This window comes from Coccinella septempunctata, chromosome 2 (genome assembly GCF_907165205.1).
Source record: "Coccinella septempunctata chromosome 2, icCocSept1.1, whole genome shotgun sequence".
NCBI classification, from domain to species: domain Eukaryota; kingdom Metazoa; phylum Arthropoda; class Insecta; order Coleoptera; family Coccinellidae; genus Coccinella; species Coccinella septempunctata.
The window spans coordinates 27,067,054-27,094,941 of NC_058190.1; the positions used below are offsets into that span (position 1 = coordinate 27,067,054).

A 27,888-nucleotide genomic window follows, 5' to 3' on the forward strand; every position below is an offset into this window, starting at 1 on the left:
TTAGAATACGTGGTTAAAATTTCTTGGTTACGATCTGGACCAGCCTGTATAAATAGTACGAAAATGTAATGTAATGGAAATTTAAAACATTCACTCTGTATACAGAGTGGAAAGAGCTGTGTAGGTGTAGCTGATTAGCTACACCTTACAATATCTGATGAAATTTATATTGCAAGTTAATTTTTTATTTCAATATAAAATGTCTCATATCTCCAAAAAGTAATTGCATGGTGCCGCAAATCAATTGATCAGAGAACTGTTGGTTATTAGTATTCGACAAATATTCATAGTCAAGTTTTTGTTTTGCCATTCTGTAGAATGTAGAAAGTACCTACCTGTGAGCAATGCACATCTTTCTTAATTTATGGATATTTAAGCTTCTTATTGTTAAAATATTGAACCTTCCTACAACCCCGATAATTGGGGTAGATAGTTCTCCGGAGTCATTATCATATTCCAAGAAATTGCCGATCCATTGGTCAAGAAGATATTTTTGGAAGAGGGGGTAAAAATTATTTAAACCACTTTTCTTCTGAAAACATTTCAGTATCTATAAGATTTCAGAGCTTTAGGAGTGTTTAAGTGCAACTTCAATTCTGTGATTTGACTGAGTCCATCAAGGTGAGTAAACTATTTTCAAGTTATTGATTTATCTATCGAATATCACAAAATTTTTGTGTATCTGAGTCAAATTTATTGCAGTTAAATTTTTTCCGATTCGGGTTTCATGTAAGTTCTTCGAAGTTCCAATTTTTTGGAATATCTATATTTGATGATATTTCGAGAGGAGTATGCATTTTCCTAAAAACTTGTCCCTGAATTTCATTGTTTCAAAAATTGCCTCTGTCGAATAGTATTTCATTGTCCACCTATACTTCAAATGAAATCGATTTTTTACATATTTCGCTTCTATTATAGTTATTTTCACGAACTGAATCAGAAATTTCAACTTCTGGGAACCATTGAATTCCAAAATAAAAGGGACTGAAAATTGATATTTTGAAATCAATGGTTTGAAGAAAATGACACCACTTTCTTTGAATTCAGCTCGTCAAAATACATGAGCTAGGTCTAGCAATTTTCAGCGCTAGAGTTATTTTATATTGTTGCATTAATGCGAAATTTTCAAATCACGAGAAATGAACACAAAAAAAACTGTTGCATAACTTTCTCTTTCGACCATTTATGAGATACATTTTGTCTGAACTCCTAAATTGTGATTCATGAAAAACTCTAAGCTGACAGATTCTCGAACTTGGGTCATATTTTGGGAATATCATACGATATGTCGAAACTGCTAGAAATTCTTTCGTTCAACATTTTGCCTACAAATATTCAGAATTTCAGTGTGTTGATTAATTGATAAATAAAAATATTTCTTTCTTTTTATCTAAAATCAATTATATACTATTTTTCTGACTTGATCAACATTCGTGAATGAACCTACACAATAGCTTGCAAAAAAACTTTTTCAACAGAGCAGTCATTTAGGACTATTTATGAAGTAAATCTTTCAAGCGAAATCATGCGTCGATCGAAATAAGATCAAAAGATCAAATTAGCTCAGATACGAATAAGAAAGCCAATATTTTAATTTTCTGAAGTTAAAGCAGTGGCATACCTAATTTTTTTCACTGCAAGAAAATAACATTGTTTGTTTTGCACCTATATCTGGTCTGGATGCATTGAAGACGTGTACCAAATTTCCTGAATGAAGCAAAAACTAAAGCACACTTTTTCATCAAAATTTATAACCCTGTATCTCCGAAGTTAGCACAATAGTTAGCACCAGCGCTTGGCTTGGCTTGGCAGCCAGTTTTCCGCAAAGCAACCTAATACGGTTGCATTGATAATTAAAATTAATTAACCATTCATTCGATATATGATTGAAATAGGTGACTAATGAGGGCTTATTAGTTATTTACAATGTTTATTTTCTTAACACAAAGTTGCAGAAACGTTAATTGTAATTTGTAATTAAATGTTCCCATGAATTTCTGTCACAAATTCTGAATTTCCTCCTCATGACCGAGAAGTTATGTTTAAAATTTTCAACATTTTTTCAGAAAAGTTCATTAAATACATTGTGAAGAGTAAGACGACCACTGAAACAATGGATAACAGCAGACTTCACCAAACCTTTGACTCATACGAAAGGCCTTTGGCTTCATCTACATTTATCGGGAATGAAAAGAAGAAACCATATAATGATAGTAATGCAAGAAATAAATACATGGAGTATGATGCATTCAGGGAAGGCAATGTAAAAAATAAAATAAGTTTCTGGGAGGAACATTCTAGGAAGTTCGCAGAAAAACATGGCTTTGTGGACGTCCCACAGAAGAAGATTGCGAAAACAAAATTCAAACTGGTGAAATCTGGAATTTATTCCTGCTCGGGCCCTCATCCAGGGTTCCATTTCATTAGCAGCGAAACAGTCACATCGACTGGATCCTCAGGATATATCACCACAAGCAATAGAGTCACATCAATCTCCACACCAACAAGTGAATCTGGGATTGATTCAAATGAGGAACAACATGTTGATGAAGATGTTGGGAAGTTTGATGAAGAAGCCAAATCTCAAGAAAATTCTGATACAGATATGGGTATTTATACGTCTTACGAAACAGAAAATGACATGAATGATTATTTTGAGACAGAGGAATCTGCTGAATCAACGAATGAGGTAGATTGGAATGATCCAGTAGACTGCAAAGAGGAAATTACTCAAATGACTGCTGATTTTGTAACGGAGGTTAGTCAAGACGATCCAACAGAGGTGAGTTCCTTTTTTACTGAATTATTAATTCTAATAATTTATCTAACACAACGGTTCAAATTCGAGCAGGGGCAACTGAAAATATTCATCCTCTACGAAAGGGGGAAAATACCAATTCGTCTACAATGGCGTCGCTAAGGAGGGGGGAATAATGGGGGTTAACACCCCCTCGGGAAAATAAACACCTAAAAATTTTTAAGCATATATCTTTCACAATCAGTTTCACCTCATATATTTTTTCATTTCAACATACATTGTCAATAGCCGCATTTTACATCGCACTCTTACAATAAGTAGGCAATATTCCAGTATTATAATACTGGATAATAAGCCTACTTAAACTGGCTCCATCTTATCGAGCTACGATTATTACACCAAACCAAATATTATTGGACATTTCAAACCTTATTTAATGGTAATGAATCTAGTCATTCTTATATGTATTTTTATTTTTCAGGTTCGGCCTACACGAAATCTGTTTCTGCGCATTCACAGAGCTGCCTCGATGTACACGAAAGAAATTGTTTTATTTTATGTATTTTTCAGAATAGCAGCAATCATTCTTTCCTTGCTATCCTAATTTTTTCAATGTTAAGTTACAATGTTCCTTCTTCTGTCGTTATTCAACACTGCAAGGCATATATTTGCTGCTATTATATTTAACAATTTTACTTTGTGATAATTTATAGTACAATCATGTAGATGCTTCTGTATATTTTTGTGAAATATAATTTAAAAAACATGATCAAGATTTTATATTAATCCTCAAGTTCTGAATAAATATTTGTGTGTTGCAAAGAAATAATCGTGTGATTCTCTGAAAAGAAAGCCGATTTATGTTCAAATCTATATGTAGAATGTACAAACCTTCACACAGTATTCCACAGGGCGATTCAATCGATGAATATATGGGAAAGCTCCTCCTGAAAACAAATTTCATATTTTCCTAATTTAATAAATACTCCTTATAGGAATAGAAACTCAAGTTTCTCATGGCTTTACCTTCTATTTTATATCACCAGACATTTTGGATTATTATTCCTTCACAACATTCATTTCTTCGTAGATGTAACCGAGAAATAGAAACAATTTTTCGTTTCCAATGGAGATTTCAAAATATTCAGTTGTTGCAAATTGACAATTAGAAAATTTGCTTTGAGACAAGGACGACCTTGGGTTATTTTTCAATTAAGTTCAATTTTAAATGAAGATCTTTCACTTTGTGAAAGTAGTATCACTAGTATCTAGAATTGTAAAAGTAGAATCCGAATATTCAAAATTATACCTACGTCACATCATTTACGGAAATCGAAAGTTAAAGCATACACCATTCGTTACCTCAGCCGATAGAAAATAATATGTAGTGTCCATGTCCAAAATCTTTATTTGATATCTTGAAAAAATTGAGATTTGTTGGTGGTTTCCAGATTCCTGTGACAACCGATCTATGAAAAACTTTTTCGTTTTTTGTTTTTCATCAGAAACATCAATTTGATTTTAATAATATCACAGTTCTCGACAGAGAAAAGTTTACTTGCAAACGTAATATTAGTGAGATGCTATGCATAAAAATGAACAACTCTGTAAACTTTAGGGAGGATGTTGAGAACCTTAGTTTAGTGTATGACTTTTTACTAGATATAACATGACAGGATGATAATGGGTGAAGCAGTGGAATGTAATTTTATTGAATATAATTTTTAATGTAATACCTATTTCAGAAGAATAATTAAGCCCATGAGTCTTCTTCTCTTTTTCTTTTGTTTAGTTCTGTGTAGTCTACTGACAGCTCAGTGGTTTTGTCCACTGCGCAGTATTTTTGTAAGTTTGTGAGGTTATGGTTTTATAATTTGACAGCTTTGATGTGCACGTGCGATTTTTGGCGATTTTGGATATGTATATTGCTTTAGTTTAGCTAGATGTTCCTTTGTGTAGTATTCTTTGACTGCATTTAACATAGCAGAATATTGGTAATACCTACATTATTTCCTTGACGATTATGTACCTGAAACTCAATTAATTTTACAGCCTTGAAAAAGAGGATATACAGGTCCTCGAAACGTCGGCAACTATTTTGTAGTTTTGGCAGAAATAAAGGTCCACATTCCCGATATTTCTTTTTATTTTTCGTTATCTTTCATCTCTTCGATTGTGAGGAGTTTTATCACTCAACTGAAAATCCATTTCTACTCTTGTACTGTAGAATAACGTGCGAATCGAACACAAGGAGAAACTGGACGAATGTGGGTCTACCGTCTAGCGATTCATTGAAAAATAGCCTAGCCGACGGAGTCGCAAGGCCCAAAACAGTCAGTTAGATTGTCTATGGTCAGTTACGTCGTTGGTTTACAGCCGTGGCGATCGCCCCGAAGAAAACAGACCTCATACCTCATCGTTCCGTTTCTCTTCACCATGGCTACAAATGAATCAAAGACATCGGTTTTTTGGTGGTAAAATATTCTTCATCGAATATGCCAGAGTTATAATTTTTCTGGAAAAACAAAATCAATTTTCATTTCATCATAGAATATAATGGTTATTATATTTTGTTGAGGACGGAACAACTTCAAGTTTTATATTCATATTTATTTCACAGATAAATTTCTATTTTTATTTAGAACATTTATTTTTTATCTGAGAACCTATCTATCTTATCTTCGTTTAAATATTTTTGTTCTGTTGTTGAATATAGATTATTTTCATCAATTTTCCTTTACTATTCGTATCTGAAAAACTTATTTTAAATAACATTTATAGATTTATGGAGGGGGCACCCGACTCAAATCCTGCAGGGGGGCCCCCGAATTCTGAGCTGCTTCCTGAATAATGAATTTTAAATATGAGCTCTGATGGTGGTAATTAAACATTTTTTTCTTTCCATAATAGTTTTTTCTTTACCAGGTAGTCTAGAGATTCGATTATTGGAAACTGCTCAAAAACATCTTGAAATTAGGCTCGGATTTTTGTTTTATTTCTCATTATGTCTCTTCAATTCGAGGCTGATTTACAAATATGCCGCCTTTCCCAATAAACACAGATACGTGGAAGTTCTTCAAGTAACGCTACGTTGAGAAACCGAGAAAATGACGTTAGGAAATACGTTTCTTTCTAGTGCATTGAACTCTAAAAGAAGTTCTTTTAGTTCTTTTAGAGTTCACTGTTCTTGTGTTACGGTAACGTAGCGGACAGTATTTTTTGAATGGAAATTCTACGAGAATATAACGTTGCCATTCGATTGAAGTAACGTTGCTACAATACGAAATTTAAATGTTGAATCTAAAATAAAATTTTATTTGCTTTTCTGCCCACCACCCACTAGCCTTGTGATTGTTCCTCTTAGCCAACATTATCACTTATCACACTAGATTCAGCAAGACAACCGGAAACATCCATCACCGCGGCGGGATTCGAACCTGCTACTTCCAGCGTCCTACGCTACATCGTTGGCAACCAGACCGCCGCAAATTGGCCTCTATTTTAAAAACTTCTGTTTTGTTTTGTTTCTTTCCGATTGTAATATCGTATATGTAATATGTATTATCTTTTTTGACGATTATTTGTAGTTGATGTTTGAGAATTAATTATGATCACTCTGTGTATTCCAGAGTTCAATTTTTTTTATGTGTAGTAGTAGCCAACTTGTCTAATCGAAAAAATACTGCTTGTATCGCTGGCGTAACTAGTTTCTTCATTAATTGCTATTGGAAAAACTCCATATTTTCAATTTTTCGCCATTATCTCGTAAAGGGTGCTTCTGAGGTATGAAGTAATCTGAAGAAACTCATAATAATTTGAGCTTGCCATTCCATTTTCGAGGTCAAATACAGGGTGTTACAATTAAATAAGTATAACTTTTGTCTATATATCTTTGCTTCAGAACACCCTGGATCCACAGGATGTCCCAGAACTCAACGTCAAGCCGAAACGAGGTGACAGGATTGATTGTACCCATCATAAGAAAAATCAGAAAAAAAATCTATCCCATGCAGTTTGAAAATTATGGGCCTTTGAAAAAAACCTATAAATTTTGGTCGAAGTGTAACCATTTTTCGGTTATTGTGGTTATTTTTATTATTTTTGTTCATTCAAGCTTTGGAACCGTTACCTTAAATAACATTTCTAGAATCACAGTCAAAAATAATGACACAATTTCCCCAAGTTTCTCAGAATTAATACTATTTGTTAAACTATGAATTTAAAATTTTCAAAATTTGTCGACTTCGATAGGCCCTCCTTTAAAAAAATGTACTAGAGTGCCTTGGCAAATGGCATTAAAAGTTAGCGCACTTAATCAGAATTGTAAAATGGTACAATACTTGTTAGTTTCATACTAAAAAAAAAAGAAGAAAAAATAAAAACCACAAGTAACCCGATTTTTGCTAACCCATTCTACTCAGTCAAAATGTTTTTTATGTATGACAATAATTTCAAATTGTGCTTTTGAACACCTTACACACACCACCAGAAAAGATTTTGAAAATATCTTTATTTACTCCGTCAAAATGAGCGCCGCGTCTGGAGTGGGCCACCACTGTCTCGTATGACAGGGTGTCGGAGGCTTTGGTTGTATTGTCGTTCTATCCTCTTTCACTTTTTATTTATTACTCAATTGAATCCTTAAACTCATCATGTTTAAATACATTAACTTCAATCAAATTCTTATATGTGTCAATACCAGTTTTATCAAATAAAGTGTATAAATCATTAATCTGAAATTGAATACTGCAGAAGTAAACTGAATCATATTCTAAATTTCAGAGCAATCCAGATGGTATGAAGCAAACTAAATTCTTTGCCGGACTGAATATTTCTCCTTATAAAAATCGCATAGTTCCCAAATTTTTGATAGCATGCAATTGAAAAAATTACATTTCTTGGTGTTTAATAATAAAATCCCTCACTAATGTAATAGCCAAGGTGGCTGTGAAATGTAGGAGACGGTAATTGCAGGAACGCATACGAACGTTCAAGTCAAGATGGCGGATCAAGTCAAGATGCCTTATGCCATGTCAAACTTCTGTCAAAGTAAAACCAAAGAGTAACACACAAGAGTTACTCTTTGGTAAAACATCGTCAAATGAAATGAGAAAAACATCATCAAGGAATATGTACTTCTATGCATCTATGCTTCTATGTATTTGCAGCAATCTGAATGATCATATACTTGAACATATATTGATCACAAACATTTAGGTATTTTTAGGTTTTCAATGTGGAATATTTCTTGTTTTATTGAAATTGATTAACTTTATGTGAGAGTTTATCTTTGAACAATACTTGGAGGAAATACAGGTGAGCATATATCAACAAAAATTACCCTGAGTTATATGTTAAAACTCAAATTTCGCAGTCTCACCGTTAAGACTAATCATATTTATCAAAATTTAAGGAAGAAGCGGTATTTATATTATTATCTTATACAGGGTTAGAACTATTTAGAGGCGGACTATAGGAATATATATGTATAGTAGAAATACTTCCTACTGAGTTAGTTCTCAGTTTTTTTGTTCCAAAAGGTATCTGGGCATCTAACATTGCATACTTGTTTTCAATTCCAGTTCGAAATTTGAAGTGATGAATTGAAGAATTAGATATACTATATCGTAAACAGCCTTAATCAAGTTAAGATTTTCCGTAAATAACGGAGCCTAATAAATAAGTATTGAACACGTTGAAAGGTGTCAATGTAAACAAAGGTTCCTTTTTAATGTAAATAAGGGACGATGTTTGACACAAGACAGAAGATATCTTGACTTGATCCGTCAACGTAGAACCGGCAACGTTGGTATGACCTGCAATTACCGCCTCTTGTGAAATGTAACCCCCTTACCAAACTATAACCAACTCCACCAATCGACTCGATTTTATTAGTTTACTAGTATTCTTGAAATCTACATCACTAACTTGTCTCAAATGCAGGGACGGATCTACATTTCTTGTCGCCCAGGGCAGAAGTGGCTTACAGCGTACAGCTTGCAAAGTTAATGGACGCTTAATTTTATTCCCAGTTGCATGACTGTGGCTTAACAAAATTTTAAGTACTAGACCCTTAAGTTTTTTTATCTAGTGATATTTCAGTTTTTATTTGGGTACAACTTCATCCTATAGTCCAATAAACCCATTTCATTGGCTGACCGGTTGCCGATGATCGTTTTCATTTCATTAACCTTCATTGTCTTGTCAGTCAGTTTCAGGTGAATTATTATATTATTATCAAAGAGTAACAACTCTGTGTTATTGAATTAGTATTATTATTGATAATGATAAAGATTGTCAAATAAAAGGTACCAAAGTTTATATAAGTACAACACTTTCTTTGTAAGGTCTTATGCGACTTTGTTTTATTAATGTTGAAGAGGAACGTGAAGAAAATGTCCTTGTTTGTAAGAATACGGTGAATGATTGCCAATCAGATGGTGGTAATCCATCAAAAATGGGAAGTTCTGCAGCCAGTTCAACAAATTATTTTAGGTTAAAATCCCGCCCTCAAATATTTAAGTGGTCATTACAGGAGCACTTAAATATAAGATTAGCTTTAGCCATTTAAATTGTAGTTAACAGATGCTGCTGCAACGTAATTTAAGTTTAAGGATTTATTTTAAGGGACACTTAACACTAAGTGTGTTTGGTGCAAACGGGTCTTAATCGGTCAGATATTTTAATTAAGTGAAGAAAACGTTGCAATATTGCATTTTGTAAGAATTAATCCACATACCACCCGCTGATCTGATTATAAATATCAACAAGTGTTACGATCTGAATTGAACTAGCCAGTTTGCCATCGTCAGGGCCACTAAGTGGAGGACGTTCTCCACTTTGTGGAGGCCAATCTGGTGGATAACTAAGGAATAGTATTAAAATAATTTTAAATCAGATTTTGGAGTTATAGAAAAATTGCCAATTGATATTAAGTAATTAGTATTCACTGATGTATAATTCAAGTGAACAATGAATCTTTTTATGACTTTAGCCTTGCGGCTTTCACACTCCTTTCCAGAGGAAAATTTACTTATCCCAGATATCTCAGATATCAAAAGGATTAAGCTCTGTTGGAGCCTTTTTCAGGTTTTCGGGCTCGTGGTGGTGGTCGGGTTATTATTATTATTGAAGGAGTGTTGTGGAAAATTCCTCTAGTTGAGTTTGGTTTATTACAATAATATTTGTTTTATCTACATCTTGGTCTGGCATAAAAATCTTTATTGATCTAAACGGGAATTGAAAAGTACTTCACTCATGCTACCGTCCATACAGGATAGTGACACATAATTTCAAAAATGAATAAATATTTATGAAAAGAGTCTTTATTTCGTTATCATTTAATGTACAGATTGAGTTGATTATATCATGTCACTATTTCATCATATTAATCATTATTTTATACAATATGGAAAAAGAGTCGAAACATTCAAGAAAACTTACGCAAATACATTTATATACATGGTTGATCTCCGAATTACTAGAAATAACATTAAATTGCTTATTACAATTTCATAAAATCTGCCTCTTATTATAAACAAGAACTTAAATATAATGTTGAATGGACAAAAATAATGCATTATTCTTGTTCGATAATCATGACTGATAAAATTGTTTATCGAATTTTTATATTTTCGTTGATTTGATCAACATTTAAAGTAGGTACCCGAAAATTGTTATTTTCAGCTCAACTATTCATGCATACAGGTCATAAATTCAATCAAAGTATTTTCATAGGTAAGGGATATTCACAATCCCAATCAAGTTTCCAGGTTATCTGTTATAAGTTTCAATTTGGAAAGATTTAATACATAGTTATGTAAAATGGTTGAATCTAAAAAATTTCAGGATATACCGCATTATGTCCCTCTGTGAAATTTTCAACACAACCAGATTATTATTAAAAAACAATTCTTTATCTCGAGAAAATTATACATAGTAGATGACCAGATCTATTCATTATTTAAAGTAATTGGATAAATTAAGGATCCACCTTTGCACTCATCACTCGAAAATATTTGTATTCAACCAATGAAGTTACAGTTCAACACTTAAACACAACTTTCTTGATGATAACCCAAGAACGGCCCTTTTGTTGTAACCACTTCTCTCTTAGATTCTGCATAATTTCTGGTTTTTCCTAATGGTAAAGAAGAATTCTCAGAATCGACGACCAATCCTGTTGCAAACTTCGACGGGATTTCATCTTTGCCGTCGTGCTCAATTTCTGCATAAATGACCTTATCTTTCATTCTGGAAGGCGTAAACTTTTTATTCTTGGAACCACCAGTTTGTAATGGAGCCAATTCTGCATAATTGAGCTGTGGGAAAAGAATATTATATTAAAGCATGAAAACAAGATTGGAAGACATTATTCAATGAAATTTGGGATGGTATAGTATTCTGAAAAACTGGAGACTAACTAGCGAAAGTCCGTTCAAGAATGATTGGCATCTCTTGAAAGTCCAGACGCTGCTTATTATCTAATCACAATAGAGAGATATGGAAGAAGCGTACAACGCCGACGTACGCTAATAACGTTATGCGGTAATGGAATAACGTCTTGCGCTATCTGGCTCGGAATTTAGTCGTATGGAAGATACGAATTTACGTTATTAGCGTAAGCAACATATGATCGGTAAATGTCAAAGTTTGTTGTTGATATAGGTTTCTAATGCTTTTTGGGCTTTATGCTGTTTTTGTGGATTATGTGCGTTTATATGGATGCATATCTACAGGAATTTTTGTTTGTGGAGTTGAATTAAACTGTATTGAAAAATACCTGTTCACAGTGATGCTTTCATAATTTTAAAATTTATGGACATGGACCTATAAGTGGCCACTATAGTTACCAAGAAAAAATTGGAATATCACCTGGAGGATATGTAGAGATAACGTGTACATACACGTTAGTAAAGCAGTACACATGTACTGCTTTACTATTATCAAGCCATAAGCCAATGTCCAATCTAGATGTTTCTACTTTTATTAGTCTTAATAAAAAAAAGCTCGAATTGAACCCTTTTATTTCCTATTGAAAACAAGTTACATAGTTCATAATCATCAATATGGGATTGAAATAGGTACTCAGAATTAAACACTAGGAAGGAAATTTCTATTTTCATTCGACTCTTCCTTTCATGTGACCCATTAATTGAAGATATACACTTTTAACTTTGGTTATTAGATTATTCTTGAGGAACTCATTTCGTCTCTTCTGCTACTTTTCTCTTAAAAAAATTCGTCTCAATGTCAATTAAGAGGCCCCTGTTTCAAAACATAACCTATTTCTGTCAAAACAAACGGAAAAGTAGTAATGCGCAAGGCAAGAAAACAACGTAAATTACGATAACGTTCAACGTTATCCACCCGTAAATTACGGCATGCGGTAACGTTAATACCGCCCGCTATTCTGAAAATGGAAATAAGCATGCGTCGTAACGTTATTTTATTAGCGCTTGACGTTATTACCGCATGACGTTAAAGATGCTTCCATATCTCTCTAATAATTTCTGTAGTTTCAATCACTGAACTCGAATATACAAAAATAACCAAGAACAGTATTTGAAAAGAAGAAATATTCGAATTCAGATCATATTAATTAGCATTCAAAATCGATTCAATTATGTTTCTAGAGGGATTGTCCCTGTATTAAATTTTATTTATATTTAACAACTTTAAAACGTATTAGATTTTCTTCGGTCTCTTCAAATTTTTGGTTTCTTTTACAACGGGATTAAGTATGCCGATGTCAGACCGTCCCTGTCGGGACTTTCATAAATTTCTTTCCTTCAATTTGATCTTTTGTTGTCTCGGGTCCTTCCTTATCCCAGTCATAAAGTAAGTCAAGCATGGGTCTGTTCTGTGATCCCAGTTATGACCCATTGTAAGACTCGACACGAAAGGACCCGGAACCCATTCTGTGCCGGAACCTGCCCAGTTTTGGGCGGTTCTTCGTTCTTCTTCCACTTCTTGTCATACCTAGTACCTACCCTTGATGGTAAATTGGTTTTCAAAGAGGAGACAAAGAGAGATTCAGAATCGTTAAGACCATCTCCTCCGACCGTTTCGTTGAGTTGAGTATTCGCGTAGATTTTACCCATTATATTTTGTGGATAATTTAAGTGTTATTATTATCAATTAAGAACATAAAGAGCAGTACAAAATATAAAATTATCTTCGCTCAGTGCATAGATTCGCATATAATAGATCTATAGATCACTGTACATTTTAAATGCCAACCTGAATTCCGCAACACAAAATCTTAACTTATGGGCTATTACCAACTTATTAATTATTATTATTCGATTTTCCATATCCAACCGAGATCTCAATCATTATTGAATGGACTGTACAGGGCTAGAACTATTTAGAGGCTGACTATAGGAATATCGAAAACTGTATAATCGCTATGTAGGATTATGACTACACGTACTACACGTCGAATTTCGTGTAGTAGAGTAGTTATCTCCAACAACAAATGAGTTATGAAGATAATCTTGATTTTCAGTTTTTTCGAGATATCTCAGGATCCATCAAAGATATTTGAGAACTATTTACACCCACCCACTTATCCTTGAATAACGCAACTTTTTCGTAATTCAAACTACCCTGTATTTCTAACGGTTTTCGATATCCCTGTAGTCCTCCTCTGAATAGTTTTAATCCTGTATATTATCAGGAGTCCTTGAACTGATAAGAATGTCACTAATTGCCAACACAATAGTGCAAACAGAAAATGGGCACTAAAACACCAACTTCTAAGTTCGAAAAAGGTTCCTTATTACAATCAACATCCGGATGCTGTATTGGACAATGAACATCACAAGCTCTACTGGGATAACCCACAATAGACAAGACCTCATATTGCTCAATTCTGAGCACTATTCATAGACGTGGCGAATCCAAATAATAACAATCTTCTAGATGGGCACCCGGAAAAAATTTCAAAATAAAGAGATCTAGAGCAACAAACCAGGAGACACTGGATGCTGAAAGATATAAAGACCATCCCTATTGTCATTTCATCGACAGACCTAGAGAGAACAGACCTTACCGAAGAAACTACCAGAGAAACTGAGGAAACTTCAGTTTTACGAAAATATCGATAGAGTCATGCAGAAGGCGGTACTGCTGGGAACGGCGAGAACGCAAGTACATGGGGAATGCAGAGGAACGCCGTCTGCTTCAACAGGAAGTGCGGGTGGATCAGGAATCCAACCGACAGCAAGAAGCCAAGGAGGGTTTTAAACAGCCTGTATCTTTTAAACCAAGCCGATTCGGAAAAAACGGTGTAAAAAGGAAGTGTTTCTTTTGATCTCAAGAATCAACTATTGAAATATTTGTACGAGTTGATGATTCACTTGTATAGTCCAGAAAAAAGCTTTTTTCTACAAACGTCAAAAAATGACAAGATTCGCGCATTGACAACAATATGCGAAGTGACCCTTTTTTTCATTTTCCTTCGTTGTCAAGACACCGTGCGCGATGTGGTGTGCGAAATACTTACTTCGCACACTGCATGTAAACTATATGGGATTTTTATATCTCCTTTATGTTCCTCAATCAAGCAAAAATTCAAGAAATCATTTATATAACAATAATCGAGGCTTTCAAATTGTGAGAAAATGTAACACTACCTAATTTTATTTATTATTTACAATGTTAACATAAATGGTGGAGCCAGAGCACGAACCAATAGTTATTCCTAAACCAGATAACTCAGATTCAGCGCGTGATATCGTAGTTTCGGGAGTTGGAAGACTATCCATTTTTGATTTGCAAGCAACTGTCTTAGAGGTGACAGCACTTGATCCTGACATTTCAATACTATTTTTCATATCAAGCTAAGCATGTTACTTATTTAAGAATAATATTTTTGACATTTGTAGAAAAAATTTTGTTTGCATCTCATGCGCGAAATAATTTGGTGATCTCGACTATTTTTTTTACTCGGCTGCGCCTCGTTAAAAAAAAAGTTCTCGATCACCAAAGTAGTATTTCGCGCACTAGATACAAAAATAACTATTTTGGACTTGTAATGAACGATATTTTTCATTCTACAATTCTGAAAACAAGAACATGGAAAAAAATTAAATATTCAATGGAAACTTTTGAACACTTACGTCTACGGTCATAACTCTAATAACCCGAATGGTTGATGAGAGCTAAAGTATTAAGTGAAAAATAACAAAAATCTAATGTACTGATGCAATCGTAGCTTTGTGTTTCAAAAGGAAATAAACAATAATTCATATAAGCCATAGACAAGATATATCTCAGCGCACCGTAAGAAGTTTTACGGTTACACTGATAAAGGGTCAATTTCGATACTCTTAATCATGTTCTGATAGGGTTTTGAGAATGGTAGAATGAAAAGATACTATCGAGGATATGAAATAGGTATCCATTCTGAAAGTCAAGCTGCAATAAAAGCATTGAGCTCCTATGTCGTCGACTTAAAGCTGATATGGGAAAGCTGACGAAAACCGAACGTAATAGGTGAAAATAACAAGGTCTTTCTTGTCTGGGTTCTCGGTCATTCGGGAAACAAAGCCAACGAATAAGCCATAAAGGGAGCACAAACGCTACTTACTGGAACAGAATCATACCCAGGGTTTCATAAAGCTTGATCGGGAATCAACCAATAATTCAGTCAGGATCATTCAGAACATCATTCTTGCAACAATTTATGAACAATTGCTACTTCCTCAATATATTCAGAAATAAAAAGGTTTCAGTGATTTCGTTTTAGAAATCGAGTGACTGTCAAATCGTTGGTCGAACAATCAAAATTTTATGAAATCCGGTGTTTTTGGGGTACAGAAAAATGCACCTTTAAGAAAGAGTTTACGGAAACAGGTAAGTCAGAAAGAAATCCTCACTGGCGACTTATCTATATGGAGTACCTACTCCAAAAAGTTCTTTCGAAATTGCAAAATTCACAAGTATCTGGATCTCAGTGAAAATAAGATGAACATCCTCATCGGATTTCTCACTGAACATTTTAGCCTCAGGAAACACCTAATGGGGAAGAGGAAGAAACTCCTGCTGCCCTGGTTACAGAATGTTTCGGCATTGCAATACAGCGCCAAAAATGCTTCGGACAAGAAGATTGTATGTAGGAGATTTGAGTTCTTTAGAGCTCTGAAGCTGGAGAGCGAGCTGTAGATGCCGCAGTGGTGAGAACAGCTTTGATGCTTTTATTGGTAGACATAAAGGTGTCAATGCATTTTAACGGCCTTTTGATGTATTAACTATAAATTGGTTTATGCTGAGGGAACGGGCCGAGAAGAAGTTATGAAGCGAGACAAGGCAGTATGAGGTAGCGCCTTGTGAGTCAATTTCAAGAAACTGAAAGAGGGCCTAAATTTGTTACTTCACTTTGACTTATTGACAAAGAAGCTGTGTAACCATATTGTTAGTCTCTCCGGAGCTACCCTCTGGGCATAAGCAGAACTTAAATCTAACCTGGGTCCCGATTCTCGAATGTGTAGGAATTAGATCCTATAGGAACATGATCCCATACTTTCAGTTCCCATAGGAAATCATAATTTGACGTGATACCTATTCTCGAATTCGATGGAATAGTTTTTCCCATAGGATTGACAGAGTGAGGTTTGTCGATGATAGTGTCTTGTCTTTTAACGAATACACCAATGAGAAAGATGTAAATTATGTTGGTAATATGTAACATATTCTGTGGTATGTAGTTCTGAGGTTATATTATTTTGACATTGAACTCAATGAATGAAAGCTTCATGACTTCAATATTGTGTTCAAAGTGTTTTGATATATTTTTATTACTACTTGTTCATAATACATAAGACAGCGAAGAAAGATGGATAGAAACGGAAATAAAAGAGTTCGAAGAGGGGCCAATATCAGTAAGGAGTAGAAAAAACTTCTGATTGAAATAATGGAGGGGTCTGAGGACTTGAGAGACTTAGGTCATTGGCGAAGAAAAGGCATATACCAAATAATTATATATGTACATATATTATTAAGTCAGCATTAAGTTTTCAGATTAGTTTGTTGAAATGTTTCTTGTTGAGTTTGATTATTTATTATTCAGATTCTTGTTTTATTGTCACATAGCCTGTTCGTTAATTGTTGTATAATAATTTCGTTTACAATGATAATATACGCTGAATTTTCTCTACTGTTTGTTTTGTTCTCAAACATATAAAAGAATATTTCATGATAAGGGGTAAATAATCATAAAATGTGATAAAAAGAAAATGTTCGATATAAAACTGTAACATCCAAATTCAGAGGAAATATTTCCGAAATGGTCGTTACGGTGGGATGATTACTTTTCCTCACGTCACATTTTGGAGCTCCCTGAGTTGAAAGTGTCTCTGAATATTTTCTGTTGTCGACGTTTGTGAAGAAAATATTTCGAAAATGTTTGGCTATTGTTATGATAATCAGTTATTGTGACGGAGTTTGCAACGTAGCTCGTTCAATGTGTAGATGGCGACCAGCCAGGCACATTTCAAAAAATTCAATGAATGAATATGTTCCTAATCTTGAATTCCGAAAAATATTGATTCGCGAAACTGTCGAAATGAGAACATAACCGTCAAACGACCCTGTAACGTCAAATTTTCCCACTGGAAACAGCTCATTCCCGTAGAAAAAACCATAGGAAGCAGTTCCTCTGAAATGTAGAGGAATATGTTCCCATACTTCAGTTCGAGAATACAGAATTTGAAAATTCCATGGGAAATGTCATTTTTTTCCTATAGGAATGCATTCCTACAAATTCGAGAATCGGGCCCCTGCTCCAGAACTTATGCAGATAGGGGAATTCTCCTCAATTTGGGTTATCACTGCATATGCAAGTTTAAACTGAATAATTATGAGTTTCATTAATGATTTTTTCAAATTCACCGCGGAAACTATTCAAAATCATCCTTCAAATATGAGGTTTTAAAATTTAAATCGCTTTGTGCGGAGTTTACGATTTGGCAACAACGCATACAAGACAATGAAAAGAACAATGTCCAATCAGCTTGTTTATAAAATAAGAGCTGTTGATCTACAGGCGCCTACTTACTGGGAGCTTCAACTGCAACCGGCCATAAAAATCCCATAAAATTTTACGACCTTCCTCGTTCGTCGCACACTTCATAGACAGCGATCTTTGTCTATCTCATCAAGATAATGTATTTGTTGTCCTTTATTATCAAGGCATATTTCAGTCGATGTTGCCAACTTGTGCAATCCACATGAAACGCTTTAAATTTTAAATACCCATTTTTATTTTTCATTTTTAAGTGCTTAAAATATTTTTTTTTTGGGAAACGGTTGAAATGGTTATTTCAAAATGTGACGTTTCAGAGATATTTCATAAAAAATACATCATTTTCGTCAGAAGGAGTATTGCCTATTTTGCGAATTCGAAAGATTACGGCAGTTAAATTGGAGAAAAGCTCCATAAGACAGTTGGTCTCCATTTACAGTCGGATGAATACAAGTGTGTAAAAATATCTGGCGCTAAGATAGTATCTGTCCATCTCTTCGAGTGGGATGCCTATCTATATCTATTCACAATGGCCCATAGATCCGAAGAAACCATAAGTATCAACCGGAGAAACATCACTCTATATAGCTTTTTATCAAGAAAAATGTTTCCTTCAGATTGGGTGCAAACTAGGACAAGTAATAGCTGGCGAAAATTATGTCAGCAATTTAAGCTGCAGATAGCACTACATACTTGAATGACTCCCCAGATAGCTAGAGATGACATGAAATCTCTCCGCAGAGCCCTGGTGTTATACAGGGTGTTTCGCCTTTTACGCAGATCTCGACTAGACTTAGCAGTAAAATTTTCGAATTTTTGTCTACACGCAATCATTGGTCAATTGAAACTGGCCAATGAAACTGGTAAAAGATTGTGCAGAGCAAATAGCGTCCCCTCTAACTTATCTAATAAATATGTCCATAAGATATGGTATTTTTCCAGATGTTCTTAAAGAATCACTGATCAAACCAATATTCAAGAAGGGTGAACCTAACGATCCTCAAAACTATAGACCCATCAGCCTCCTAACAACATTTTCCAAAATACTGGAACTAACAATCTGCACTCAACTAGTAGAATACCTTGTAAAAGAAAAGATCCTTTCACCCACACAACATGGTTATGTAAGAGGTAGATCAACTCAGACAGCAGTGTTTGAGTTCATTTCAGGAATCCTTAATGCCTTGGAGGATTCTAATATAATAGTGAGTCTAATGCTGGATCTATCAAAGGCATTCGATACTCTGTCCCACGACCTTATTCTCCATAAACTTTCTGCATATGGCATAAAAGGAAACGAGCTAGACTGGTTTCAATTATATTTAGCAAACCGCAGGCAGAGAGTGGTGATCTCTCAGAACGGAAAAACAACAGTTTCGGAAGAAGAACTCACAGAGCTTGGAGTTCCGCAGGGTAGCATATTGGGCCCTATCATTTTCATCATTTTTATAAATGACCTAAGTACCATATTCGATAACACCATGGTTAGGACAGTGAATTATGCAGATGACACAAACTTAACTGTATTGGCCAAGACTTTCCCAGAAGTGTGTGAAATGGTAAACTCAACTCTAAATCGTGCTAGCCAGTGGTTTAAAGCAAACGGTTTGTGCATGAATTCTGAAAAAACAAGTGCCATCTTATTCAGGACAGCTCATTTCGGTTCCCAAGCGCCTACCAGCATTTCACTGTCTAACTCCACATTAGAACTGACTAAATCTTGTCGCTTCCTAGGCCTCACTATTGAGGAAACCCTTGATTGGGGAGAGCACATTTCCAACCTTTGCAATCAACTGAGTACCATCTGCTACACCTTGGGAGTCCTCAATAAATATCTGGACATAACTTCACTAAGAACAATATACCAGGCTGTGTTCGAATCGAAATTTAGGTATGGCATCATGGTATGGTAGTTCATACAACCTACATAGAGTGCTGAAAATGCAGAAGAGAGCCTTCAGAATGATCTGGAGGATGAGGAGGACGGAATCATGCAGGGGAGTCTTCAGAAGAAATGGTCTTTTGACTGCTCCTGCTGTACACATCCAAGAATGCCTGATATTTACATTCAAGAACAAGCACTACTTCGAAGAGAAAACAGTAAGTAATTACAATACGCAATACGACAACTGCACTAAAATGTGACACAGATTAAGCCTCACTGAAAAGGGACCTGAATATAGATGTATTCGTTATTACAATGAGATAGCTGACAAACTGAGAGGGGAATGGACTCTACAAAAGTTCAAGAAATTCATCTTCAAACTCTTACTTGAAATCGAACCCTACAGTGTGGAAGACTTTATGGAACACAGACTATAAAGCAGAAAATGACCCTGTTTCACTTCAAGTGTTCAATGTCATGTGTACACTTTATCTGAAATAAAGCACATTATTTATTTATTTATTTATTTAATTGGGTCTATATTTTGAAATTGTTTTTGTGTCTCAGGAAAGTAGTATGTTTTTCCTCATGAAACACCCTGTATTTTACTGCAGATTTTGAAATTATGGCGAAAATGAGAATGAGTTTATTTGAAAGCTCTTCTGCTTAAAATTTGTTGTTTCTGAGATATTTCTCTTTTTCGTTTCGGAAAAAACTTGATAACTTCGAATATAGGATTGATGTGGCCGATATTAGATGAAAATGCATAATTGAACTTAAAACATATTATACGATTTTCACAAAAATGAGTTTTCAAACCACTGGTGTGGTGTGGTGGTTTGAAAACTCATTTTTGTGAAAATACTATAATCTGTTTGAAGAATTTCGTGGAATAAGGTTTGTGCTGTGAATACTAGAATAAAGGGAAATAGACTATCACGATTACTCAAAACCCTACTGGGTGTTCGAAATGAAACAACGCATTGACGAAATATTCAAACTATAACTTCGGGCTTATTTCAAACGGCTCACCCCGTATTTTATTTCGGCATTCAGACTGAACGCCGACTGAATGATTCAGTAGCAAATTTTTCGAAGGTATATAATGAATTTTGCTATCGAACGTAATAAAATACGTGGTGAGCCATTTGAAACAAGCCCGAAATTATAGTTTGAATATATCGTCAATGCGTTGTCTAATTTCGAACACCCAGTAGAGTATTGAATAATTGTGATAGATGCAGTGTCTATTTCCATTATTCTAGTTTCTAGTATTCACAGCCAAAATTTCATTCCTCCAAATTCATTACATCGAAGCTATCCAGTTTTTTCCGAGACCCACAAATTTACGAAAAAGCGAAATATCCGAGGAAATATCTCAGAAACGGCAAATTTCAACCACATTCCAGATAAGATTTCGAATAAACTTATTTTCACCATCCTCATTAAAGTTGCAGTAAAATACAGGGTGTTTATTTAGTTTCTACTACTTTCCTGAGACATCCTGCATATTCAGAAACAATCTCAGAATATATCCCTGATCCGCTGGTTGAAAAAAATTCCGAAAATTTCACTGCTCAATCGTAATTGAGATCCGCGTCACCGGTGAAACACCCTGTATACCTAGTATAACGTTGGAGAACTGTTGTAGTTATATAACTTGCGTAAAAAAGGTGTCCACACCAAAATTACATAGAAAATAGAAAGGCTCGTACAAGATGATTAAGGATAAATGACGCCAAGAGAGAGTAAAAAGCTATTCTGCGAATTCTCACCCGGCCAATGTGTAGCTGAGGGTCGGAGTATATCCAAGGGGATAGCTTTCGTCTTCAGAATGAATTCGAGATTTCCATTAAAACTTCATTGAAATCAAATAAATATTTCAGTAACTGACATTTTTATGCGGGACTAGTATATTCAATGTGTCCCTCGGAGGGTGCCTATTTTACGTTTACGGAAAACAGATAATAGGATTGTTTTAAAAATTTCCGTACTCGGGTGTACTCTTCTGATCTATCCGACTAGGACTAAAATATTTTCAATATTTCGACGTTGCCGCTTATACAAAAACATACTACAAACTTCATTATTTAAGAAGAACATTTTATTTATTATACCTTTTTTCGCTTCTCAATCCCCATCTGAATATTTTCGTATAGTATCTCCTAATACATATTGCTGATACTTGCGGAGGTATTACCACCAAAAAATTACCAAAACCATGGATCCAATGAAAGAAGCATAGAAAAGAAATTTCAAGTTTTAGGAAGCTGAAATTTTGAAAATACGTCACTTAGTTCCTAAGGATGAGTTTGATGTAGAAAAAACTCGGTTCGTGATACACAGCGTGTTCCAAAACTCTTCGTCTTGGCTTTTACAACAAATGTTGGAAATGTTGCCCATTTGCTTCAGGACCTTGAAGACACCTTCAGTCAATGTTTCAATGATTTTGAAATCTCACGAAATTAAGGGAAAACGAATATCTTACGTCAGAAACCACTAATTCATGTGGAGTTTCCATTATAATTCAATTCAATCAGTTCGTCATCTCGGAAAGTCCGAAATTTTTTCGTCAAAACGAAAAAGAAAATAAAAATTTTTTTCATTGAAAAACAAATATTCATTCATATTATTAACTTTCCGAGGTGAAATTATCTCTTTTATGGATTACCACATAAAAATTTTTCTCGAAAAGTCTCGCCATTGGTGAAATTGAATTACTTTCGTCTGTAAGCCGCTTTAAGCGGCTCACAGCCGAGCAATTTGGTTGTCAACACGTTGTGTTGACAACCAAGTTGTCAACTAGGTTGCTTGTCTGTAGGCCGCTTAAGTGCTGCCATCTTTTTGACGAAAGTGGAAACTATTGTTCAAGTGTTTTGGCAACACCCCACATCCTGGTAGTCTCTCCCCCAATACGCCTTATGCGAGAAAGTCCTGTCGTATAAACTCCTCTTAATTTGTTATTCTACGACAGCAACAGAAGTCATATATACATTGAAAACCCCCACTTTAATAGAAATTTGATAAATCGTTTAATTGGTATTTGTATTTTCTCTGAAAATATCAGATGAAATCAGGGTGATAAAATCAACTTTTTGCCGTTTTTGTATCGAGTGACAAGAAAAAAAATTTCACTTAAGAACACCCTGTACATCCCAAACCAAGTGTTTTTCTACACTAAACTCATCCTCAGGATTTCATCGACCAATTTTAAAAATTTCAACTTCCTAAAATATGAAATAACTTTTCTATGCTTGTTTAATGGGATCCATGTTTTCCGCAATCTTTGTAGAGAACGGTTAATATCTCCAAAAGTATTTGGTATACGGAAGTACTGGACAAAAATACTCAAATGGGAATAGAGAAACAGAAATAGATATTCATTCATTCATTGCTGCATCCCGTTACCGGAAATTAATCTACAAAAAGACGTAAACCCTAGTAACCAAAATTTTCAAAGTGATCCATTGATCAGTTTTCGTCTAATCCACACACCTTAGGATAACCTGTATAGGTAATATTAATGAATCAATTAATTCCAAAATTAATATGAACAGTATGAACTGAAATTTCACATCTGTCTGTGCAGTTTCCCTATTTGAATTAAAAGGTTTGATCGTTTCAGGAAAAATCTTCGGGCATTTTCAATATTACATGACAACTTCACATGTTGTATATTTTGACTTGGCCTAAGTGCCTTTATGCTAAAAAGACTAATCAACTTTTTTCATTACCAGTAGGTGATGGTAGGTACTAGAGAACTGTTCAAATGTTTTTTAGCATTTTGTTTCATTATATGTTTGACAACTTTTTCGATTGCGTACTATATTTCTCTATACCTCTAATTAGGATTTTATTTTAATATATTATAGTATCCTCAACTGAGAAATGATAAATGAAAAAATGTTAATATGTATATAGGCAAAGTGACTCATCCGAACAAGAAATTACTCGAATATGTACCTATAAAACTGACGAGAATTAGTATATCTTTCATTCGCTGCCGTATAGCGAAGAAAAGACTCTGTAGACTAAGGACTCAAGTTAACGTTTACAAAAGCATTGATAAAAGAACATTTGTTTTCCTTTAAATTCATGAAATTGCTACTATTGCTTACTATTTTCCAGGCAGGTTTCTCCACAAATAGCTTCCAGGAAAAATAGACGAAATAAAAAGAAAGGCTTGAAAATATATTACACTTACCGAATACAACTCTTGCTCTCTATTCTTGGCAAGAAAAGCTTCTGTTAGAGGGGTGAAAATGTTGTCTTGCGGGGAATGCTGATTGGAATTATTCGAACTGAGCTGCTGTAAATCTGTAAAATTTACGGTCAATCAATCAAAAGTCAATAATAATTGTGTATTTCGCAATTCATCATGATATTCCAATAATTTATTTTTGCTTGTTGTTGCCCGTTAATGCGGAGCAATTTAGTGAATTATGTCTTTCATACCGCATGTCCGTAAAATTTATCAGCCTATATTTGGAATTAGATCGCTGATATTGATTTTTGCGTTTTGTTTATGGTCAAACTTTTTTGGGGAACTCTATTTTAATTTCATGGTCTACTTCAACGTCACTGCTATGTCAAGTCCGGAAATTCAAAAGGTGAGGAGAAGAATTCCTTCTGCTAGAATGCCAGAAACTACATATTTATTTTGAGTTTCAAAATATTCTTTTTCATACTGTTACTGCTGAAATAGGATCATTTTCAGGGTGTCTCCACAGTGAACTCTTTTCTTTTAGAGTTCACTCTGTTTCCATTCCATACTACTCATGGTGCCATAAACCATTTGATAGGAAATATAAAAGTTTACTACCTCATAGTAGTGAACTCAAATGGATCTTTGTAGGTACGATACAACCATCACGTACCTATTGAAAATATGAATAACCAATGGCTGTAAAATCTCTCATCAAATGATTTATCGTACCGTGAGTAGTAGGTCCTTTCGTTTGCATAAAAAAGTGTAGCACTTTTCTACACTCGATTTTTTTATCTGTTTGCTGATTGAATTTACACCAGTGTATAGGAGGTGTAGTTTATCTACATCTCCTTTTGACTATGTGTAGATAAACTACAATTCCTCTACACTGGTGTAAATCAAATCGAGTGTAGAAAAGTGCTACACTTTTTATGCAAACGAAAGGACCTAGTATGTTGCAGAAGGTTTCCAAAGTTGCGCAAAATCGAAGCACCCTAAAGTCCCTAAAAGTGATTCTAGCTTCTGGCACTATATACCCACTCCTGAAAATCCAAATAATTATGCAGTTTCTAGTAGGTTAGGCGTATTCTGACTATCATTATCATTTAATTTTCTGAACTTTACCTTCCAGAGAACTTGAAATGAAAATTTGAAGCTCCTAAAAAAGTAGACATAAAAAGCATTCTGAAAATTTGGAGTTCCGCAATCCAATAGCCTAAATTTTTAAGGCGTGGAGAATTTATACTGATTTACCGAGAAGCCAAACATTTATTTTTCAATGTAGGGGAAAGTCGGATAGCACTGGACAGCGGGTATCACCAGACATTCATCGTTTTCTTGGATTCCCTCCTTTGTCTTGCTTAGACTGCAGGTTCTGCAACTCAATTTTGTGAATTCTTATTTCAAATGTACATTTTCTTTATGATGAATAAAATTGAATTGAATTGAATTGAAGTCAGCACCCACTCTCAAGGTCAGGTAGTGGAACAACTGGCGGCGACGCTCTTTGATTTATGTAAAATTACAATATCCGTATTTTGGGTGACTGCTGACTGCCACTGTTCAATTGATATGTGGTCTGACTATTTTATTCTCAAATAATATATGATATCTAAGCAATAAATGCATTCTCAGTGGGGTACTGAGTACCCACCGCGTTTCACTAAAGTAAGGTCTGACCACTTTCTCAAGTTTTCTGTTCTACAAACTAGCTGAGTGACTATTTTCAATCATTACAAAATACTTCTAGAGTATGTTGTAATTTTATATACCTACATCAAAGCGCGTCGCGCTAGGTGTTCCACTACCTGACCTTGAGAGAGGGTGCTGACTAATGTCCACCCTCAATACTAAATCATATTTAATTATGAGCCATTACAAAACTCTTGCCGATTTTCGTTGCCAGCTCTCGGACTATTAGTAGACCTTGATATTTTTAGCCGTTTAGGAAATAAACGTTAAATTGTGGTTTTTTGTGATTGACACATTGACAGAATAAACTTTGAGGTCTCTCTTCTCTTGAATGGTAGGTGAATTTCCACTAACAAAAATGCATGGATGAGGGAAACTTGTGAAATCTTGTACCTTTTCGGTTCTTTCATTTTGTGGTTGTGAATAGTGTAAACAGTGTGTCTTGTACTGGATTAACTTTTTAAGGGTAAGTAGGTAGATAGCCTTTGAACTTCCGTGAAGAAACCATTTTCAATCATGTCGTGTTTCTTTTTGTAAACGTGATTCGGGTATAGAATTGAGGATCGTCCTTCAGTAGAAAGAGAAAAATTAGCAACTTTGATAGATAAGGTCAAAATTTTCATTCTTGAGTTTTATTTTTTTATTTTATGTTTGAGAATCTTATATTACTTATATGTTAGAATAATGCAATGTTTCAGAATATGTTGTTCATTCAAAGAAGTTTATTGAGTTTTTTATGAAAAATGTGTAACTGAACTTTTTAGTCGAATATGCCAATTCATTCCTGCAATATTCACATACATATTCTCTTTGTTCATTCAAGTATTTTATGATCAGTTTTATAACTTCCTTTACACCATTCTATGGAAAGAGATTTCCCAAAACCTTTCCGTCGTTCTTGGTGAACAATAAATTGAAAAACAAATATTTTTTGCCTATAAGGATAATTTTTTCATAAAAACATTATTTCAGGAATCAGGAATATGCATAGAATTAAATTCTTTCACAAACTTTGTACTCAATTTATTGACTGAGTAGGGCATTATCCTATATTCTTTCAAGTTTTTCATCTAAAAATTCTTTCAATATCCTTTGAATAATGTTATTACATTGGAAACTCACGCACAGAACTGCATAATTCAGCCCACCAAGTTGGACAATCTACTGCTTTCTCTATAGACGGCTATGGTATGCTAAATTGTCTCTCAATAAGAACGTTGAACGTTTCAAATATGAATAAAACAAGCCGCATCGCAGGTGAAGGTATTCAGTAGTTCCTATTTCAGTTGAACTCTGCTGCATACAGTGTTCCTATACGCGTTTTGCATTTTTTGACCCGGAGGGTAGGTGTAAATACTAACAATATAAACATTTCAAGACTTACTTGTATAAACTGGGATGATATCCGGATTATTTTCATCTTTTTCAAGGAAATCTCTACCATTTGGCCTCTTTTGCACACTCAGGTTCGATTTAGAATTGTCCACGGAAAACACGGGAGAGTTTCTACGTAATTTACACATTTTGAGCCGAACAATTATAAAAGCCGCGATGGAAACTATAACCACCATGATGACGAAACCAACAATCGCCCCCAACACTGGCACGATTTCCAAACGGCTTTGGACATCCATCGAAAGAACTGGAACAAACAATTTCGAAAAAATTCACATCAAGTTATTTATAATGAAATAGAAAGGTGATAAACATTCAAGAACAACCAACATAATTTATCTCTAGCCGAATAGGATTGTTTTTATCTCAATAATTATTATCAGAAGATGCTCAGGAATTTGTGTAGGTATAATTACATCAGAAGGCGAATGCTGCATCAGGTAGGCATTTAATGGAAAAAAATTTATTTCCACTTGATATACTTTTTAAGAAGAGTCGTAAGGAAGTAAGGATTGCCATTTCAAAAATTTTTCGATTAGGTACACCATGTTACAAATAACATATACAACAACTGTTAATGCAGGGCGAGTTTTTGACTTGTACAGGGTGGGCAAAAGTCCTTGTCTACTGAGGGGATATAGAGAACAATAGCAGCTAGAAAAAAATAGATAACACAATTCCGAGCTCTTTTTCAGAGAATCAAAGAAGGTGAAAACCGTAGACTCCTACGATACTTCGTTTTTGAGTTATCAACAAAAAAAGGGATTTTGACGATTTCGAAAAGTTCCCATAACTTTTCTGTCTTTGAAGTTACAGATCTGAAACTTGAACCTTCAGGGGCACTTTCGAACGTATAATCCACTGACGAGCTAAATATTTGAGAAATAACTTTTATTGAATTTGTTATTTTTGAATTTCAAAGA

General features: G+C 34.5%; 2 protein-coding genes across 2 annotated transcripts in view; one reads left to right on the plus strand and one right to left on the minus strand.

The window, feature by feature from the left end:
• The first annotated feature begins 547 nt into the window (after window positions 1–547).
• LOC123308170 lies at window positions 548–3,422 on the plus strand. Its single transcript, XM_044890734.1, has 3 exons — window positions 548–621; window positions 2,067–2,782; window positions 3,240–3,422. Exons 2-3 carry the CDS (start codon window positions 2,114–2,116, stop codon window positions 3,360–3,362), a joined length of 792 nt encoding a protein of 263 aa, XP_044746669.1. The 5' UTR covers window positions 548–621; window positions 2,067–2,113; the 3' UTR covers window positions 3,363–3,422.
• A 6,645-nt stretch (window positions 3,423–10,067) lies between these two features.
• Window positions 10,068–27,888, minus strand: part of LOC123306869 (nephrin-like) — a 429,730-nt gene continuing 411,909 nt past the window's right edge. The window contains exons 14-16 of the mRNA XM_044889048.1: window positions 26,955–27,212; window positions 23,876–23,988; window positions 10,068–11,079 (exon numbers count right to left, since the gene is read on the minus strand). Of these exons, the coding sequence (XP_044744983.1) occupies window positions 10,810–11,079; window positions 23,876–23,988; window positions 26,955–27,212 (641 nt within the window). The 3' untranslated portion in view covers window positions 10,068–10,809. The remainder of the gene's footprint in view (window positions 11,080–23,875; window positions 23,989–26,954; window positions 27,213–27,888) is intronic.